At 42.1% G+C, this 21,865-nt stretch overlaps 1 protein-coding gene across 1 annotated transcript in view; it reads left to right on the top strand.

Annotated features, from left to right (window-relative positions):
• Window positions 1-18,047, top strand: part of LOC126259172 (proteasome activator complex subunit 4-like) — a 251,235-nt gene extending 233,188 nt beyond the window's left edge. Inside the window, exons 31-34 of the mRNA XM_049955739.1 lie at window positions 3,922-4,032; window positions 4,119-4,238; window positions 4,326-4,538; window positions 17,653-18,047. Of these exons, the coding sequence (XP_049811696.1) occupies window positions 3,922-4,032; window positions 4,119-4,238; window positions 4,326-4,538; window positions 17,653-17,787 (579 nt within the window). The 3' untranslated portion in view covers window positions 17,788-18,047. The remainder of the gene's footprint in view (window positions 1-3,921; window positions 4,033-4,118; window positions 4,239-4,325; window positions 4,539-17,652) is intronic.
• The last annotated feature ends 3,818 nt before the right edge of the window (window positions 18,048-21,865 follow it).

The raw sequence follows: 21,865 nt of genomic DNA, 5'->3' as shown, positions 1-21,865 counted from the left end.
AAGAGTCGATTCATCTTGAGGCCTCCCGCCACCAATTTTGCTCCATCACTGGTACATCCCATGGTTCAGAAGTTGTCTACACTGATGGGTCGTTGGTTACTGGTCGCATAGGCTTTGCTTATAGTCAAGTGGGACATACTGAACTACTCTCCTTGCCGAATGGCTGTATTGTTTTCACTGCGGAGTTGGTAGCCATCTCTTGTGCTCTTGAACATACTCGTTCCTGCACTGATAGGTCCGTTCTCATCTGTAACGACTCCTTGAGCAGTTTGCAAGCTCTCGACCTGTTATACCCTCTCCATCCCTTGGTCATCGCTATCCTGTATGCCCTTGAACAGCATTGGCACTCAGTGTTCTTTGTCTGTACTAGGTCTGATAATAAAATATCAATATTTTTTTCAAAAAATATCGATATATATAGTAGCAAAATTTTTTTCACCAATATATCAATATCAAAATGTTGATATCAAGTGCTGATATTTACATTTCATATTATATATTTTTCACAATTTTTGATAAATATTTCAAGCTGTTCTTTTGATATTGTTGTAGCATAATTTTACTTTCTCTATGTGCAAGAGTCTTACTACTTTTTGAGCTTTCATCACCTCCAGTCTTTCTCTTTGACTATATGAAGCAGGGTGGTGGCGTGAATGGAGTAACAAGATATCCAATGTGAAGAAATAGCACACCAGTTGTGTTAAAAAACATTGGTATTCTTCAAAAGCAGTTGCTGAAACTGATGGACAAAAATCTAAGTGACTATATAGGTCTTTGCAGTGGGCAGAGACGTGTGAGAGGAAATACTGACATAATCGGCACTTGGCACTACCAGCTGAAACTACAGCGTTTAACTTCACCATGCAGTTTTGACATAACTGCTAGGTCACTGGTGTCTGCAGAAACAAGGGACGTCAACGTGAAGTGTTCCATTCAAATCCAATATGTGATGAAACGGAACAGTGGACCCATAAGACACTTTTTATTGTGCCACTTATCTGCAGTTACAATTTTTAGCAAAGTGGTTATCGCCAAGTGTGAACGTGCATCAGTTTCCTTTCAATTTTTGCTCTAAGGGGGATAAGCAGGCTGCTAGCTTCTTGATGTACAGAATATCTAATAATAAATCAATACTTACAGACGCAGACCTAAAACTGGCTGGATATTTATGATGTGCAGCCAATATTTCTTTTGGCCAGTACATCAATATTATTTTTTTTCTGTCAGTATATCAATAATTTTTCTCAATATATTGAGGGCCAATAATGATATTTTTTTAAAAAAATATTTATACATCGGATTCCCAATATTTTTAAAAATATCAACAGTCCTAGTATGGACCCTGGGTCACGTTGGGATCCTGGGAAATGAACTCACTGATAATCTGGCCAAACAGGCCTCTAGTAAACTGACTCTTTATATCAGTATTCCCGAAACATACCTCCAGTTGGTATTACGCTGTCAAGTTTCAGGTCCCTGGAATACTGGATGGCTCACTCAAACTACGGGTGATAAAGGAGACCATGAATCTGTGGAGGTCCTCTGTGCAGGCATTTTGCAAGGACTCTTCCTTTGCCATCTCCGCTTCGGCGATATATGACTGTCAATGTGGCATCTGTTTGATGGTGATCCACATTTTGCTGGACTGTCCCCAACCCAGCTGCCCTGCGGTGAACTTGTAGTCTCCCTGATTTGTGAACCCTCGTTGTGGGGGAGACGATTCCCCATCAGCTGACTTAGTTTCACGTTTTATTTGTGAAGCAGGCTTTTACCACCCCCTTTAAGGGAGGGCCACTTAACCTTATTTGCCTTTATTGTGTTAATTACACCTAGGCTTTCCAGGATTTGCCTTTCACTTTCTTCCTCTGATGACTACTACTGATTTACCACTTGATGGATGAAGAGACTGATGACCTTGCGGTTTAGTCTCTTTCGCTACAAGCCAACCAACATTCGTTTGCAGCAGCATTGCTGTCAATGCTAGCTGTGTGGTATGATGGGGACAGAAGCGGGTGTGGTCACCCGCTGGTTCTACACAGTTGGTGAGAGAGCAGCAGCAGCAGACGACATGTTTGACAGCAAGAGATGAAAGAATGTTGTCACATTATCACATCAATATAGATGCAAAATGTGCAGAGTATTTGGAAAAATAAAATTGTGTTCTCGGGACCCACTGTTACCACAATCTCAGAAATTGCAATATATTCAGAAGAAACAGCCAAATATTTATGGTAACAAAGATCACAAATTTAATTGCTACTTATTTCACTTGCAACAGTGCAAGCTGTTCTATTATGTCCCAACCTAAATACAACCTCATAATTCATGAGGGGAAAAAAGTAACCAGTCAAATATTTGTGACAAACAGCAAAGAGGAGAAGACTTTCAATTTCGGCACTATGAATTCGTGTGCCTGCCCCCCCCCCCCCCCTCCCCTCCTCCCTTCTCATTGGCTACACGAAACTGACACCTTGCTTACCTGTGAGCAGTAGACAAACACTGTCATGGCTGGCGCTGGGTCTGATAAGACCTTACCAAAAATAGTGTGGTAACACAGAAGATCGACGTAGATAGTAAGCAAGAAGGGATGTGAAGATAAAAAATTATATAAAAGATTTCTTTTTGTTTATTTCATTTCTCCTTTGTTTTATAAAAATGTAGACAGTCAATGACGTAAGTTTAGAATTAGTAGTTGTAGCAGTAACAGTGGCAGTAGCAGCTTAATTCTTCCATAAATCTCTTTTTACAATGATATAGGACATGTCAAAGTATTTACAAATTTATATGATGTGGCTTACCATACGAAAGCGCTGGCAAGTGGTTTTGTGGTGGCAGATTATGAGAATGAGGCTAACAATTGTCTGACGAAGAAATAATGACGTTAAAACCTGTGGGAAGTGGCTAAAAATGATCAATGATGTGGGAAAAATGGAAATGGAAATAAAGCGAAAGTTATTAGAACTAGCCGAAATGGTTGTTTAACAGGTGAAAGGAACTGTTTGTGAACTAGAAACTGTGGATTTTGTAGCAGCGGTAGTGTTGAAAGCGGAAAAAAATATTTTTTTTTTTTTTTTGTTATGGTTTGGAAGCGGGTTACGTATTATTGAATATATATAGGTGGGATAAAATTGTATAGTAGATTACTGTAAAAAGGAGAAGGTGAATACAAAGTGAACCTACTGGCAAAAACGGAAAGAGAAAATAAGACACAGAAAAGATTTCGAAATGCAACAGTGACAATAACAAACGTAATTGTTGGGTTCAAATTAATGAAATTTGAACCCAACAATTACGTTTGTTATTGTCACTGTTGCATTTCGAAATCTTTTCTGTCGTTTAGTTATTATTTATTTGTATAACATATTTTTTATTATCAAAACCTTTTGCTGTTTTAGCTAAGTAATCCTTCAATGAATAAAATGTATTGCATAACAGGTACTTTTTAGGTACCTATTTTAAATAAGTGTATTTTTGCAATTTCTTTAATCTATTTTGGTAATTTATTGTACAGTTTTATTCCTTGGTAGAAAATGCTGTACAGTGTTAACTTTTTTAGCAGATACTTTATATCAATAAAACAGTTTGTAATTTTAATTAGTCAGAGCACGTTAAAAATAAAATTTTCTCAAGGCGCTCTTAAAGAAGGGAGTCATAGTGTGCTATGGTAAATATGGTATATCTATTCTTCAATACTTCCTCTTCATGAGGAGCAGTTGTATTAACTCATTAATTGTTTTCTAAAAAAAATGTAGTTATACTATTGCAGTTATTTTAGTGCAAAATGATTAAGTCCCATTTAATGTTAGGTACTCTGCATGGAGAGATAGTATGTAAAATGTAATGTTTTGTCCAATCTGGGCAAGTTACTTTTTGTGTAAAAAGCAGCTAAAAAGGAAACTAAAGTTTAAATATTTGTTTTAGGCTTCAAAGAGTAATTCCTGGCAAGTGAGATCGACATGTGTGGAATTCATGCAAGTCTTTGTTTTTCACAACATGCCAACAATACTCGGAAATAAGTGCTGGGCAGATAACGTATGTATATTTAAATGATCATTGATAGTATTAACAGTTGTTTGTTCTAATGTGCTGAAATGAATTTAAACTTTATTGTTTCAAAGGTTAAAGAAATTGTGTTGCGATTGTTGGAAGATGAATGGTTAGATGTAAGGGTAAAAGCATCTCAAGTATTAAGTGGCCTACTTCATTGTGATTTCATAGATTCTACAATGGAATTAATGGTAAGTAGCATGTAGTAATAGTCAGTTAACGATATCCATGAAACTGCTTGGAAACATTTGTAATATTTTGATGTATAATGTCTACAGGATATGTTCAAATTGAAGGCAAAAACAAACTTGCCAAGGAAGAAGAAAAACTTAGCACCAGACAGCAAGTCTCAAGAGTTACTAAGATTACGGCATTCAGGAATTCTTGGTCTGTGTGCATTTGTCAGTGCATATCCGTATGACGTGCCCGATTTTGTTCCAGATGTGTTCCTAATCCTTGGAGAACACCTTAATGACCCACAGCCAATTCCAGTAAGTTTGTTTTAAATTTCTAATGCCATAAAATGAAATCACTACTAAATGCAGTCGGATGTAAAACGTAACTTGGTCGTTGGAGATACAGAAGGGTGGCTGTGTAAATCACACACACACACACACACGCACACACACACACACACACACACACACACGGGTCTCTCCCACAAATGCCTTCACTGATGTGTAAATTGTTGTCCAGTGCAGGTAAAGGGATGAATGTGACGGGGGGGGGGGGGGGGGGGGGAAGCTTTCAGAACTAAGGGTGGAGAGAGGGATAGGCTTGAGGAAGGTTAAAATGGAAGGATGTGTCACTCAGACATCAGGATGAGGAGGACACACTTTTAGTGAGGAAAGGGTAGATAAAAGATGAAAGGGGGGCGGGGGTGGTCACTATCTACAAACAGTGTGTGAAAATTTGAGGCCAACAAATGCACATGAAAAAAGTGCTGTTGCAAACAAGAACACAAGATCATACATGAACACTACGTAATAAAATAAAATTTTCAAACTTGATAGTATTAGTCAACCAAAATATGTATTGTTGCCAGGGCAGCTATTGTCAGTCAGTGAATGTTTGGTTACAGGCCTTATTTAACTCCCAACCCCCCCAGTGGGGAAAATGGAAAGTTCATGAAAGATCCTTGGCATGTGAACAACTTGTAAATATTTTGTGTACGATATGTTCTTCATGTGAGGTTCCCTAAGTCAGAGTGTATACGTCCTGGGACAACTGGGAAATTTGGTAAAAACCAGGGAATTTTTTCATCCAGGAAAAATGCGGGAACCTTGTAGACGTCTGGGAATTTTTTATTATTTTAGTTTTCAGTTAAATTTTTCTAATTTTTACTGGTAAGAACAGATGACTCTTACAAAGAAGTTTACTTTAGCTTGCTACGGAGAATAATACTGCTGTCATGAAACGTAAACAAGGGAATAACACCAAAATAAAACTTTAGTTGCTGAGAAAATGTGCCATTCACAGCAAAAAGCACAGTCCACACACACAGTGCCTGCCAACAGCAAAATGTCGAAGACTATGCAATATTTCATGACAACAGACTGCTTTGAACGCATCTTTTCAATGGGCCGTTTCGATGAGCATGGCGTCACAACTATTTACATTTGTAATAGGTCATGGGAAAATATTAAAAATGGTGCTTTGAGAAGCGTTACTTTCAAAGTAAATTTTCTATTACGCAAGATGAATTATGTTACATGTGAGCATGTGTGATGAATTTTGTAAATCATGGAGCATTAGACTCTCATTCAAAACTTAACTCTGAGGACCAGCCACTTAGAAAAATTGTGGGCCCAGGAGACCAGGGATTTATGGCGTTACTTAATATTTTACTGGTGTATTCATGTTTGATGTAACTTAAAGGGTAACACTCACTTAAAAAAAAAAAAAAAAAAAAAAAGGACCAAGTTTCGAGATTATTTTTTCATATTTATTTTAGTTCTTTCATAGATTACAAATTGTGCAATAACAATGACAAAAAGTATTATTACCCTTAAAACAAAGTGTGAAGGGAGTTCTTGAGCAATTGCACACATAATTGGCTTTTCTATGGAACGGTCAAAGTGCTCGATGGAACATGTATTCAGCCAACTAACCCACGAAACATGTATATATCTTAATTTAAACCATTAACTTTTCCTATTTGTGTGTTCGCACTGCTTAACATTGATGTTGCTATTGGCTGACTACATCACGTGAATATTTGCTCTGAATATCTGCTGTCATTGGTTGGTGAGGTAACGTGACATGAGATATGATTAGCTGGCAATCTCGATTTCAATGCCTCAGAAGCTCCCGTGCTGTATTTGGTGGAATTCCTGCCTATACATCCATAATGTGAAAATATGCAGTCCAAATGTTGCCGTGCATCAAAGATTTTTGCAAAGCGTGTTGTTTTTGGCTGGGTTTTGTTTCTTAAGTGCCAGAAAGTTCTATGCCGATGTATAAAACGTTCACCATTAATGGATTCATAAGTTTTACAGCTCCGAGGGAAAGTATATTGTCACGTAATGTGGAAAAAAATGTGCTTTTACCAGGGCTATAGTATATTTGCACCTGGGGTAAAAGTGTATTTTTAAATGGGAAATTCAGGAATTTCTTTTTTTCTGTTCACATATTCACGCTGTAAGTGGAAAGTGACTATAAGCTACATCATATATAAGCTTGTGATTCATGTGGGATTAGTAAAGACAGAAGAGGTGTGAACGATTACACTTATTATTACGAATTTACCGCCCTGGGGGCTCACCACTCTTTGGCAAGTTCGTGCTTTGCCACCACTGGGCCCCAGCCTTTGCAGCGTCTTTTCCTTTCCATGCCACATGTCTACCCTCTTGCTATTCTTTTTCCCCTCCCTTGGGGAACATGTCTGGGGTGTTTTTGGGAGTGTGTTCTGCATTTTCAGTAACCTGACATCAGAACAGTCCCTCCACTGTTTTTTCTTTCCATTTTCTTTTTCTGTTCCCCTTCTCCTATCCTTTTTCCATTTTGGCATTTGAGGTTCCTCTTCTTCTTCTTCTTCTTCTCCTTCTCCTTCTCCTTCTTCCTCCTCCTCCTCCTCCTCCTCCTCCTCCTCCTCCATGTGCACTCCGTAAGGCCGGCCCAGGTGTTTGATGTGTTACTGGGTAATGTGTAATTCCCAGCCCTGGGTCTACAATTAGGGTTCGCAAGTACTCCATGGTACAGGCCAGGCCCAGGGAGGGGGATTGCCTGAGCTGCTACCTTCCCAAATTGCCAGTTGGCCCCCTCTGATGGGGCCCCACCCAGCTGGAAGTATCGCGCCTCGGAGATGCTGACAATTATGGAGGATTTTCTCGCAATGACTCAAACTTCTTCTTGTCCGTCTGTGTCTACTAAATGTAAATGGAATGAGGCTAATGAATCAAAGGCACTCCCAGCTGCACCTTGGTCCCTTGTGTATTTGCGTACTAAAGACGGTCAGTCCTTTGCCGTGGTTAATCTGTTTATTACTCGTAAAGGTGTTGATGCAGTTGCCGGCCCTGTGAAATCCTGCTCTCGTTTATGCAATTGGCACTTTACTTTTGGAGACTACTTTTGATTCTCAAGCACAACAACTGCTTGCAACTTCACTCCTCTATGGCAGTCCTGTTCGTATCAAGGCCGATCCAACGCGAATTCTTCACATGGCGTTATTTACACTAGGCTGCTCGATGATCTGATTGAGGCTGATATCCAAAGTTACTTCTCTGATCAAGGCATCATTGCAGTCCATTGAGTGATGATAAAGGTAGATGCATCCTTAGTGCCCACGTGCACTCTTTTTCTGACGATTGACAAAGTAGTGCTTCTATCCAAGATCAAAGGAGGGTATGAAGTTACCATGGGCTGATCATAGATTACGAACCCGGTGAACTGTTACCAATGTTGTCATCACAACCACACTTGACTGTCCTGTCGACACCCGGCCCTACCTGTGATGGCGAAGCTCATGAGGATGATTGTCCGTTTCCTTTTCCCCGCTGTATTAATTTGCAATGGCGACTGTGTAGCCTCGCTGTGAGACTGTCCTGTGTATCTCGATGAGTGGGCCATCCATGAGATCCGGGTGAAAGAAAAGGCACTATACCATGTTGCTCGTAAGTTGTTGGCTAGTTGGAAACCCTTCATTTTAACACCCGGCACTTACAGTACCATTCTTGCTGCATCTTGCTCCACAAGGGACATGTCCATGCAGGCATGGGACCTCAAAATTGGCAACACAGTTGTAATATCACCCAATGTCACAGTAGCATCCTGGTCTCCTTCTCAATCTGTGCAACAGTCCACTCAATTTTCATGTCGCACGGTGAAATCACCTGCTACACAACCAGTAGGCTGGAAAGGGCAGAAGGAAAACTCCTGTGAAGACTTTTTATATCCTTCAGCCAACAAACATCAGAATCGTCATCTGCCAACTGCAAAGGCTCCAATAAATCAAACAAAGGTAAACAGTGGTGTCCTTTGCCGACTCGGAGATCCCCTTCAACGGTGTCGCTGCGTGATACCTTCACCCAGCCTACCTCCATGTCGCTGGTGTGCATCGTCAACTGCTTTTCTGCCCTGGACTCCACACACTGACCAAGGGAGAATGCTGACACCTCTGTAGATCTTATGTAGATCTCCAGCATCTGCACCCTGTAGCAGACTGTCCTGAAAGGCTGGCACTCAGCTGCTGCTGAGGTGACACACTTGATTTTCTTCCTCCTCACCTTTCCTCGTCATGACACTCTTCAAATGGAACATTTGCAGCCTTAGATCCAACAAGGAGGATTTACGGTTACTCTTTGAACCACAGCGTCCTCCTGTTCTCTGCCACCAGAAAACAAAATTGTGTTCTCAAGACCTCTTTGATCTTTTACATTTGTGTCTGGTCCATTTTGACCTTCCCCTGAGGGTGGCATTCCCTTTCACGGGGGAGTTGTGCTGCTCATCCAGGGTGATGTTCATAGTCACACCGCCTCCCTGAACACCCAGCTGCAAGCTGTTGCAGTCCTAATTTTCCTTCTTCACTTCACCTTTTCTCTTGTGTTGTTTGCATCCCTCTGTCATTTGGTGTCACTAGGGCAGACTTCATCCAGCTTATTGGGCTAATCTGTCATTCCTTTTTGCTGCTCTGTGACTTTAATGTGTACCATCTGCTTTGGGGCTCTCCCAGAACACCTTTTAGAGAGGTGACCTCTTGGCTAACCTTCTCAAGCAATTTGACCTCATCTGCCTTAGCACTGAAGCACCCACTTTCCTTTCAGACTCCATGCACACCTATTCCCATTTGGACCTCTCATTCTGCACCACCCAGCTTACCCGAGTGACCATTTCCTGTGTGCTGACTCCTACCCCACCTACGAGACCTTTGATGAATGACTTTTCCCCAGTTGTGGTGACCAGGTAGAATACTTTACCAATGGTTGTCCTTGCCACCGCTGAACTTTCCATTCCTCGCACTTCATCCTTACCATGCCGTTTTCGGTCCCTTGGTGGACTGAGGCATGCCGTGACACAGTTCACATGCGGAGATATGCTCGCTGCGTTTTGAACCATCATCCTACGGTGACAAACTGCATTCGTTATAAACAGTTGCATGTGCAGTATCGTCGCATTCTTCAGGATAGCAAAAAAAGCTTGCTGGATTTATTTACTAGTTCTTTTAACGGTTACACTCCCTCTTTAGTCATGTGGGCCAACTTCCAATGGTTCTCTGCAAATGATGTCATACTGGATCCTGTTGCTATCTCAAACTCCTTGGGTCGCTATTTTGTGGAGATTTCGAACTCCATCCACTATCACCCTCCCTTCCTGCATCAGAAGAGTGGAGAAGGCTTAGGCGATACCCTTCTATTCTCAGAATTGTGAGTGCTACAATGCTGCATTTGCTATGAGGGAACTACACTCCTGGAAATTGAAATAAGAACACCGTGAATTCATTGTCCCAGGAAGGGGAAACTTTATTGACACATTCCTGGGGTCAGATACATCACATGATCACACTGACAGAACCACAGGCACATAGACACAGGCAACAGAGCATGCACAATGTCGGCACTAGTACAGTGTATATCCACCTTTCGCAGCAATGCAGGCTGCTATTCTCCCATGGAGACGATCGTAGAGATGCTGGATGTAGTCCTGTGGAACGGCTTGCCATGCCATTTCCACCTGGCGCCTCAGTTGGACCAGCGTTCGTGCTGGACGTGCAGACCGCGTGAGACGACGCTTCATCCAGTCCAAAACATGCTCAATGGGGGACAGATCCGGAGATCTTGCTGGCCAGGGTAGTTGACTTACACCTTCTAGAGCACGTTGGGTGGCACGGGATACATGCGGACGTGCATTGTCCTGTTGGAACAGCAAGTTCCCTTGCCGGTCTAGGAATGGTAGAACGATGGGTTCGATGACGGTTTGGATGTACCGTGCACTATTCAGTGTCCCCTCGACGATCACCAGTGGTATACGGCCAGTGTAGGAGATCGCTCCCCACACCATAATGCCGGGTGTTGGCCCTGTGTGCCTCGGTCGTATGCAGTCCTGATTGTGGCGCTCACCTGCACGGCGCCAAACACGCATACGACCTTCATTGGCACCAAGGCAGAAGCGACTCTCATCGCTGAAGACGACACGTCTCCATTCGTCCCTCCATTCACGCCTGTCGCGACACCACTGGAGGCGGGCTGCACGATGTTGGGGCGTGAGCGGAAGACGGCCTAACGGTGTGCGGGACCGTAGCCCAGCTTCATGGAGACGGTTGCGAATGGTCCTCGCCGATACCCCAGGAGCAACAGTGTCCCTAATTTGCTGGGAAGTGGCGGTGCGGTCCCCTACGGCACTGCGTAGGATCCTACGGTCTTGGCGTGCATCCGTGCGTCGCTGCGGTCCGGTCCCAGGTCGACGGGCATGTGCACCTTCCGCCGACCACTGGCGACAACATCGATGTACTGTGGAGACCTCACGCCCCACGTGTTGAGCAATTCGGCGGTACGTCCACCCGGCCTCACGCATACCCACTATACGCCCTCGCTCAAAGTCTGTCAACTGCACATACGGTTCACGTCCACGCTGTCGCGGCATGCTACCAGTGTTAAAGACTGCGATGGAGCTCCGTATGCCACGGCAAACTGGCTGACACTGACGGTGGCGGTGCACAAATGCTGCGCAGCTAGCTCCATTCGACGGACAACACCGCGGTTCCTGGTGTGTTCGCTGTGCCGTGCGTGTGATCATTGCTTGTACAGCCCTCTCGCAGTGTCCGGAGCAAGTATGGTGGGTCTGACACACCGGTGTCAATGTGTTCTTTTTTCCATTTCCAGGAGTGTAGATCATGCTCTCACTTCATCCTGATTCTCCGCCCCAGGGGCAGACGATGTTCACACTCAGATGTTGCAGAACCTTTCTCTTGCTGGCAAGCACGTTCTCCTTCATACATACAATCACATCTGGGCAGAGGACACGTTTCCCAGATGCTGGCGAGAAGCCAGTGTCATACCCATACTTAAGCCCGGTAAGGACAAACACCTTCTTTCTAGCTACCACCCCATTTCTCTCATCATTTGTGTTTGCAAGGCGAGGGAACGTATGATTAATGCCTGGCTGGTATGGTGGCTTGAGTCTCGAAATTTACTGACCACTGCACAGTGTGAATTTCGAGTGCACTGTTCTGCAGTTGACCATCTCTTCACTATGACAACCCATTTCTAGAATCGTTGTGCACCCATATTTAAATTGGATGATGGTGGGCATCAGCTGACATAATTTTTTAAAAATTGAAAATGAAATTCCTTCAGCTGTATTTAAGATTTCATATTTATTTGGCTACTAGTTTCGACGTTGCGTTAACGTCATCTTCACTTTGATGATATCAATTGTGTGTGGCTTAGTACTAGAGTAGTCTGTGGTGAGACCAATACATGCTCCACATGGATGGCGGTCAGTAGCTACACTCATGCTCATAAATTAAGGATAATTGCAGAATGTGATGCCACACAATGTGGCACTACACAGAAATGGCGCTAATAGCATAGGTACACAGGGAACACACGACACAGATCTGTAAGTCTACGGTATTGGTGATAAGTTGAGAAAACCGTCCCAAAACACACGTGCTACAAAATGCCACTGTTTCCTGCGCATTTACCCTGACATCAATATGGGATATGATCACTATGCACAGGTACACAGGCCGCACAACGGGTTGCCATACTCGGGATCAGATGATCGAGCAGCTACTGGGGTATAGCCTCCCATTCTTGCACCAGTGCGTGTCGGAGCTCCTGAAGTATCCTAGGGGTTTGAAGACATGCAGCGATATGTTGACCGAGAGCATCCCAGACATGCTTGATGGAGTTTAGGTCTGGAGAACAGGCAGGCCACTCCATTCGCCTGTTATCTTCTGTTTCAAGGTACACCTTCACGATGGCAGCTCAGTGGGGCCGTGCGTTATCATCTATCAGGAGGAAGGTAGGACCCACTGCACCCTTGAAAAGGTGGACATACTGGTGCAAAATGACTTCCCGATACACCTGATCTGTTACAGTTCCTCTGTCAAAGACATGCAGGGTTGTAAGGGCAACAATCATAATCCCACCCCACACCGTCAAACCACGACCTCCATACAGGTCCCTTTCAAGGACATGAAGGGGTTGGTATTTGGTTCCTGGTTCATGCCAGATGAAAACCTAACGAGAATCACTGTTCACACTATATCTGGACTCGTCCTTGAACATAACCAGGGACCACTGTTCCAATGACCATGTACTGTGTTCTTGACACCAGGCTTTATGGGCTCTCATGTGACCAGGGGTCAGTGGAATGCACCGTGCAGGTCTGCGGGCGAATAAACCATGTTTGTTCAGTCGTCTGTAGACTGTGTGTCTGGAGACAACTGTTCCAGTAGCTGTGGTAGGGTCTCGAGCAAGGCAACCTGCAGTACTCCGTGGCCGTCTGCGGGCACTGATGGTGAGATATCGCTCGTCTTGTGGTGTTGCACACTGTAGACGTAGTGCCTGGGCACGTTTCCTGTCTGCTGGAATCATTGCCATAATCTTTAGATCACACTTTGTGGCACACAGAGGGCCCGTGCTTCGAGCTGCTGTGTTTGACCAACCACCAGTCGCCCCAGTATTCTACCCCTCATAACGTCATCAGTATGTGTTCTTTGAGCCATTTTCAACACCCAGTCACCATTAGCATGTCTGAAAACGTCTGCACACTTACTCGCTGCACCATACTCTGACATGCACTAACGCACCTCTGTGTATGTGGACTGCTGCCAGAGCCACCGTGCAACGACTGCAGGTCAAATGCATCGCATGGTCCTACTCCAAGGTGATTTAAACCCACAAGCTGCCCACTAGAACGTTGTTTCACCATGTATCAGGATTATCCTTAATTTATGAGCATGAGTGTAGTTACTGCCTGCCATCCATGTGGAGCATGTATTGGTCTCACTGTGGACTTCTAGTACTCAGACACACACAGTTGATATTATCAAAGTGTACGGGCCTGAAGATGACGTTGACGCAACGCCGAAACTAGTAGCCAAATAAATATGAAATCTTAAATGCAGCTGGAGGAGTTTCATTTTCATTTTAAAACTGCGGCAGTGTTTTTTTGGCATGGAGAAAGCCTACGACACCTGCTGGAGGACTGGTATCCTACGTACACTGTACATGTGGGGCTCCCCCAATTTTTCAAGGTACATGTGCGTTCTACCTTGTCAGACACCTTTATCAGGAAAATGATGTGCCTCATGGTTCCATCCTGACCGTCGCCCTCTTTGCTATTGTCATTAACCCTATTGTAGCCTGTTCCCCACTGGGCGTCACTGGCTCCTGCCAATTTTGCCATCTATTGCAATTCTCCAAGGACTCATCTCCTTGAGTGACACATTCAGTATTTTCTTGATTGCGTTTACTCATGGAGCATCGGCAGCAGCTTTCGCTTTTACACTGCCAAAACTGTTTGTATGAATTTCTGGTGGCGCAGTTGGTTTCTTCCACCGTCTTTACATCTTGGGCCTGTTGCTCTTCTGTTTGTTGAAACTATGAAATCTTGGGGCTCATGCTCAATAGGAAACTTTCTTGGTCCTTCCACGCGTCTTACCTGGCCGCCCACTGTATGTGGCCCCTGAGTGTCCTACGTATGGTCAGCAGTACTTCCTGGGGAGCAGATTGGACCATCTCCTCCATTTATTCTGGTCCCTTGTCCATTCAAAACTAGACTAAGAGTGTTTCATTTATGGATCTGCATGACCGTCCATCTTATGCCATCTCAATAAAATCCCCCCCCTCCATCGTGGCATCTGTTTGGCCAGTGGTGCCTTTTACACTAGCCCAGCTGAGATTCTGTGTGCAGAAGCTGCCAAATTACTGCTGTCATACTGCCGTGATTTTTTTCCTGAGCAGATATGCATGCTGATTGTCTGCCATGGCTGGCCTCCCATACTATGCCTCCCCCTTCCATGACTTCTTTGATTGCCAGTATGGGGTGCATCCATCTCTCTGTTACCTCCCGGAGTTCACTTTTGGCTATTGCTTCGGCAGCTTAACTCCATGCTACCTGCTATTTTCCCAATGGGTGTGCACCATTCACCACCTTGGCTAGTGGTGAACTTCATTCGCTTCCCAAGGGCACTGCTCCAAACTCAATCTATCGCTGTAAGTCTCTTGATCTCTCCCAGCAGACTGGCCAACCTCCTCTTGGCCCTTTCACTGTGAGGAGATCATTTTAGCTAGGTTGCATATTGGGCTGCGTCCTTGTAGCTATTACCATTTGTTAAGTGGTTATCCCCCACCACTTTGTGCTCATTGTCCTCAACCCTTGACTTTTCACTATTTCCTGTTTGCCGTCTGAGTTATCGGTCATTTTGGTGAGTGATGTGCGAGCTGTCGACCTCGTTTTACTTTTTATCCCTTGTAGGAATATGGCGGAGGATATTTAATCTGTAAGTCAGTACCTCTGTTTTCTTTATTGCATATTTTAAGGCCCTTTCTCCAAGAGAAAGTCCTGGTTTTTAGCTGTCTTTCCTTCCGTTGATTGGGCTTAATGTGTAGTCGCTTTTAACTCTTCATGTTGGATAGTTCTGACATGAACATGTATGACCTTTATTGTTTTTGCATTCTAAAACAAAACAAAACAAAACAATTTCAAATTTATCTATACAACACTACTGCTGTTGAAATCGGATATTGATATGGTTGCATTCATAAATAGATTCTCATTCAGAATTCAATTTATAATCCAGTCCACGTACAAAAACTTCATTTGAAAACGTTTGCAACATCCGTTTTTTTCATCATACTAGAGTCACCCGTCACTGTTTAATGTCTTGGAATATTCAGTATAAAAAAGTTAAACTTCAAAAACACTCAGAATAATTAATGTTGTTACAGCAAGAAGTATTTTATTCCTCTGGGCGATTTGATACAAATGACCATCTTAACAGTTTGATTTCATTTTACAGATAAGTGAGTTATTAGTCAAGATCTGCTGTTCTGCATTAAAAGTGTAAAAATGAATCATTGAATTCACTATGCTCATCATTATTTTGAACTCAATAATAAACCTAATATTATCAGTATTACCAAGGAATCATTTAAAGAGTGTTGCAAAATCAACAGAAATGTATGTTTTCCGGATATCAAAACACCTAATTACTGATTGTTTTAACAGCATGCTTTCTGTTGACACTGTATTGTGAAATGAGCATCCCAAACTATTTTTAATGATGTGACTGATGCAGAAAATGGGTGTGTGGTTCTAAAGTTTCATATCCATTACAAAATTTATTTCTAAGTGTATTAATGCTACTAGTAACATGAAGAACATGGAATTTGTTACAAATATTTAAATACTTTATTAACAAAAGTATCCACCCCACTCACTTGTCTAGCATTTTAGGTTTCCGCTCTTATTGACTCTTGCACAGTGTTCTTTTCAGTAATCATTGTCTTGCTTATTACCATATCTTACACCTTGAAGTTCTCAATTTTTCAAATTTCGTCCTGCGCAAGTACCAACAATCATTCCTTCTTATCCTGTCCAGTAAGTCTCCCTTTGCATGGGGTTCTGGTCAACTTTCCATAATTCTTCCCATTTAATAAACATAGCCAGTCCTTTTCCTTTAACTGTTCTGCCAGAAGAAGGAGCCAGTGGCTTGGAAAGCTTGTGCAATCCCAATCCATATCTTTTATATGTATTTTTTCCTACCGGTACTTCGTGAGTAGATGCTCATGTATGTACATGCTTTATACTGCAATATCCACAAACCCACCTGAATATCTAACATACACTGAGGTGACAAAAGTCATGGGATACCTCCTAATATTGTGTTGAACTCCCTTGCCTGGCATAGTGCAGCAACTCGACATAGCATGGACTTAACATGTCGTTGGAAGCCCCCTTCAGAAATATTGAGCCAGGCTGCCTCTATAGCTGTCCATAATTGTGGAAGTGTTGCCATTCCAGGATTTTGTGCACAAACTGACCTCTTGATTATGTCCCATAAATGTTTAATGAGATTCATGTCAGGCGATATGGGTGGCCAAACCATTCACTTGAATAGCCCAGAATGTTCTTCAAACCAGTCGTGAAGAAGTGTGGCCCTCTGACATGGCGCACTATCGTCCATAAAAATCCATCATTGTTTGGGAACATGAAGCCCAGGAATGGCTGCAGATAGTCTCCAAGTAGCAGAACATAACTATTTCAAGTTAATCATCTGTTCAGTTAGACCAAAGGACCCAGCCTATTCCATGTAACCACAGCCCACACCATTATTGAGCCACCAGCAGCAGCATGCACAGTGCCTTGTTGACAGCTTGGATCTGTGATTTTTGCATAGGGTTCAACAAATATGGTCCCGAGCTCAGGAGAGGCGCTGCAGACGATTTCGTGCCATTAGAAAAGGCGCTAGCACCTGTCATGTGCTGCAGTAGCCTATTACCGCCAAATTTCACCACTCTGTCCTAACAGATACATTCATCGTACGCCCCACATTGATTTTTGCGGTTATTTCATGCAGTAATGCTTGTCTGTTAGCACTGACAACTCTACACAAATGATGCTGCTCTCAGTTAAGTGAAGGCCATCGGCCACTGCGTTCCCTGTGATGAGAGGTAACTCCTAAAATTTGGTATTCTCGGCACACTCATGACACTGTGGATCTTGGAGTACTGAATTCCATATCGATTTCTGAAATGTAATGTCATGTGCATCTAGCTCCAACTACCATTCGGCGTTGATAGTCTGTTAATCTCTGTCATGTGACCATAATCACATCAGAAACCTTTTCAAATTAATACAAATGACAGCTGCCAATGCACTGCCCTTTTATACCTTGTGTATCTGATACTACCACCATCTGCTTATGTACATATTGCTGTCCCATGACTTATATCACCTTGGTGTATTTCTCTAATCCAGGCAGAAATTCCTATTTGTTAAGACCCTCTGTATTGCAGCAGTTCTTAGTAAGAGGTGCATTTTTGCGCACACTGCAACTCACAGTTTTTTCTGTATTATCTTCTGTGATATTTTTAATTAATACTATCCCCAACTGTATTGACCATGTTAAGTAATAATGATAATCTTTCATTCCAGGCGACAATAAGGAAAACTCTGGGAGATTTCAAGAGAACACATCATGATAACTGGCAGATACACAGTCTCAAATTTTCAGAGGAACAGCTGGAAGTTTTGGGTGATTTGACTGTACCCCCGTCTTACTATGCATGAGGTCCTTATATTTATCCGTCTTGTGGTGTTGGACTGAAGATTGTGGATGTACAGATTTGTGATGTGTAATATTTTGTCCCTTGAAGCAATTTTATCTGATTAGGGTTGAAATTAAAGCTACAGCAGAGAAGCACATTTATTTGCACAAACAAAACAGAAAGATATGCAGAGTTTCAGCACAGCACGCTTGACGTTATTGTGTGCAAATGCCGCTAGTTGTTAATATCTCTCTCTCTCTCTCTCCCTCCCTCCCTCCCTCCCTCCCCCCTCCCTCCTCCCCCCCTCCATCTCCCCCCCCCCCTCCTTTTCCCTCCCCAAAATATAATTGTCTGATGCAAAACTGTTTATGTTCTTAGTGTAATGTTTTGTGTGTGTTTCCAAGGAAGGGCTGTATTTGTAATGAATGTCTTGTGAAATTTACAAAGAAAAGAAATATAGTCATGTTTTTGTATCAGGAGAAGGTCTGCTTATGCATGTAATAATAGTTTCAAACAGTTTTTTATGTGTAAATACAAATCTTTGACTGTGTTGGAGATTAAAGGAAGAACAATGAACTTACTAGTTCAAGTTTTAAAGTGGAGCCTACTGGTCACATCAGGAAATTGTAGAGTAGGGAAAATATTGTTACCCATCCACCCAGACATTTTAGTTGATATGATTGTATTACTTTCCTTTGTTTGAAATCATCTATGCTTGCCTCTTTCTCAAATTGTTTGTGTACTTATGTTCTGCTACCTCTGGACAATTGCTCAAATGATGTTTGTATTGCATGGATGGAATCTTTTCCATTAAATACAGAACAGCACTGCTGTAGCTAAGTCCTGTGTGCATGTGATGATGATACAATGTTGTTATGTTATACTATATGTATATAGTATCTTTTGTATGTAATATAAGCTGAGATGTATTAAGACATTTATAAATTATACAACACAATAAAATATTGTTCTTAATTTCATTTTACGTACGTACCTTGGCTGATGGGGAGGGGTGAACAAAAATGGTGTGACATGCGGGACAGTACAAAGTGATAAAAATGCATGAGGCCAATAATCAAACAGCAAAAAAGAGAAAGAAATCCCATATTAGTTACAGAAGCCTTCTGTGGTGCAAAATGCTGCTATTACTGTAGGTAAAACTGAGAAGATAAAACGTTCTGAATATAAGAACACACATTGTCTAGTCTTTCTGCAGTAGTTGTATACTTTTCCTCCTTGTATTTTAGAACTGGAGGCATCATGATAGTATTTTCAATTCAGATAAATGTTCCCTTTTTCCGTAGAAGACTGGAACAGCTTAGAGATTGAAAAACAATACTGGTCTAAATGCTCATCTGTATTGTAATATGTATTTCCCACTTGAAGCTTCAAAATTTACTCATGATAATTACCATTAAAAACTAATTAGAGAGAAAATTATTGAGCTGTACTACTATTGCCTAAAGTCTTGCAACATCAATTACACTGAGACTGACAGTTGCATGTGTCAGTTTTATAATGTTATTTAGTCATTGGCACATGTAAATCCATTTAAAATTTTTGAACATAGAGCCACGTTGTTGGAACATGAACTTTGGTCCACTTGCAGTGAAATGTGAAGACACAGGTGTTACAGACAAGAATATTTTTAACGAGTCCTTCACACAAATATTACGTACTTCCTGTCCCATTACCATGTGGAGTCAGGGGGGAAATGCTTTGGTACATGCCTTAATTTTTGTTAAATTATTCACATTTCACTTACAGAAGATGCACAATAGGATATTTGACTGCTTTCTGGAAATCATCGTAAACGGTTGATTATGTCATTGTAAACGCTTTTCCCCCCTCGTGAATTTCAGTATTAAAATGAAATTAAAATAATTTGAAAAACCCATTAAAATTTTCCATTTGAGACATGTGATGCCTATGACATCATTGGCTAGCATACTGTTCATACTGTCATGAAGCTCATTCACAGTGACACCTTGTTTTGGAATTTAGGTTTCAGAAAATAGGATTACAAATGGGTTGTAGTATCAAATGTACAATTACATCCATAAAAGCTCCTGAAAAATTATCTTTAGTTTTCCAAAGAATGAGAAGATGCTTAAAACATGGTTGCAATTCGCCTTTAAGGATGCAAATGAGATAGTGGTCACTGTGTGTATTCATTTCTGTGAGAACCATGTTGATGTAAATAAGTAAACTGTTTGCAGGTATTGAAAAGCAAGCATTGAAAAGCACTAGTAACTTCAGCTAACACGAGTATGGCTTCGTCTTACTCCTAGCCTGTGAAGTCTTCAGAGTTTCAGCCAGTTACAGAATGTTTTCGATGACATGACCAAATCTTGAAATTTAATTATTTTTAAACTTTAATTAGATAAAAATTAGTTATTTTGTGAGAATATTGACCGAAATGCTGTTTGAATGTTACGTAATTCAGATTAACAACATTTTTCACCATATTTTTAATGTAGGGAAATAGCCTACTGGGGCATTCTCAAGCAATGTGTCTAAATTTGTCCATTGGAATTTCATAAAAAGGTCAGCATAATTTCCATTTGATTTCAATGAGCATTTTTGTTATCCTCTTACATGGACCATACTGATATATTATGATCCTAGTAGTGTGCATATGAAAATTAAGTTTCTCCCATCAGGACTGATGCAAAAAGTCTTCAGGATACTCTAGGATGGGTCCCACTAGTGCCTTGTATTCAGGTTTCTATACAGATGTATTGCACTTTCCCACAACCTTCCTAACAAGTCTGAGTTATTCATCCACATTCTGTACTGGGAAACCCCCAGTGGGCTCACATACCTTTTTCAAGGACATGCTGGGCCACCGTGGGGCCTCAGTCCTTGGAGCACTACTACATTTTCCGTGGTGCACAGCTCCATCCTTCTACTATTCTTTTCTCGTCTTTGCCTTTCCATTGAATTGTCTTCTTGGTGCCGATCATAGTTGGATCTTGTTTGTGATTTTGAACACTCATTTTCTTCCCTCGCAACATTCTATAACTTTTTATTCTTAACTGTGCGGTACCTTTATTGGCTTGCTATTAGTTTCCAAACCTAACACAACTGAGAATCGTGTATGGAAGGTCACCCAGTGCACCGTATATTCTACTCCTTGTGCCTTTCTTCTTTGCACCCTTCCTTTCTTGCAAAGATACTACACCCAAAACCCAGCACAGTAGCCATTGCATTGTGGGGGGGGGGGGGGGGGGGGGGGATTGTCAAGTACCTGCATGGCAGTAGCCCCCTGACCACACAGGAATCAAACATTTGGTGTCTTAGCTGGGAACTCCCCACACAAGCCAAGCTTTGTGTGTCCAGTGTGGTTGGGGCACAGCGACTCTGGGCAATGCTGTACTGGCAAAGTAACCATTGTTGTGGCTGTGTGGTGCTCTCCTTTTGGAGAGGGTGGTACCACGGCAGAAGGTTTGCTCATGGAGTGAATTAAAACTCTTCTGCTGTTGGCTGCCAATGCCTCAGCAGTCTCTTCAGATGGGGAAGATTATTATAATGCAGGGACATACAACCCCATGACTTTTCCCTCCCTGGCTACACTGTGGGAAGAGGTACAAGCCAAATTTCTGAGTGAAATACACAAATATTCGGACTGAGGGGGATATTTCTACTGCAACGAAATCATTACTTTTCTTTGAAAACACTGAAGAAAATTTGGGAAATTGAGTCTCTGGGAAGAATGTGAAATGGTTCGTTAGTTAATTAAAACTTCCTCTGCTACCCGGTCTACAGTTATTCAGGCATGTGATTGTCTAGGTGACAAACCTGTGACCATGTTAAAGTATGAACATTGTCCAAAGAATTGTCTTCCACAGAGGTCATGCACTCCAAATGGATGAGGAGCTCCAGAGAATCTCCAGCGGTGAGGTGTATATTTGATCACACATGTATAAAAAGGGCTCAAGGACAATCATACAAATAAAGAGACATTTATCTTAGTCTTCGAAGCCTCCTGGAAAAAGCTGAGGTCATGGTCTACAGATATGAAGTGAAACTGTATGTCTTACCGCCTTTATGAGGTGCTTCAGATGTTTACGCTGTGGGCATATATCATTCCACTGTGT

The sequence above is a fragment of the Schistocerca nitens genome, chromosome 5, assembly GCF_023898315.1.
Source record: "Schistocerca nitens isolate TAMUIC-IGC-003100 chromosome 5, iqSchNite1.1, whole genome shotgun sequence".
Lineage (NCBI taxonomy): Eukaryota > Metazoa > Arthropoda > Insecta > Orthoptera > Acrididae > Schistocerca > Schistocerca nitens.
The sequence above is the reverse complement of the archived record's forward strand: the minus strand, read 5'-3'. Positions and strand labels throughout refer to the sequence as shown.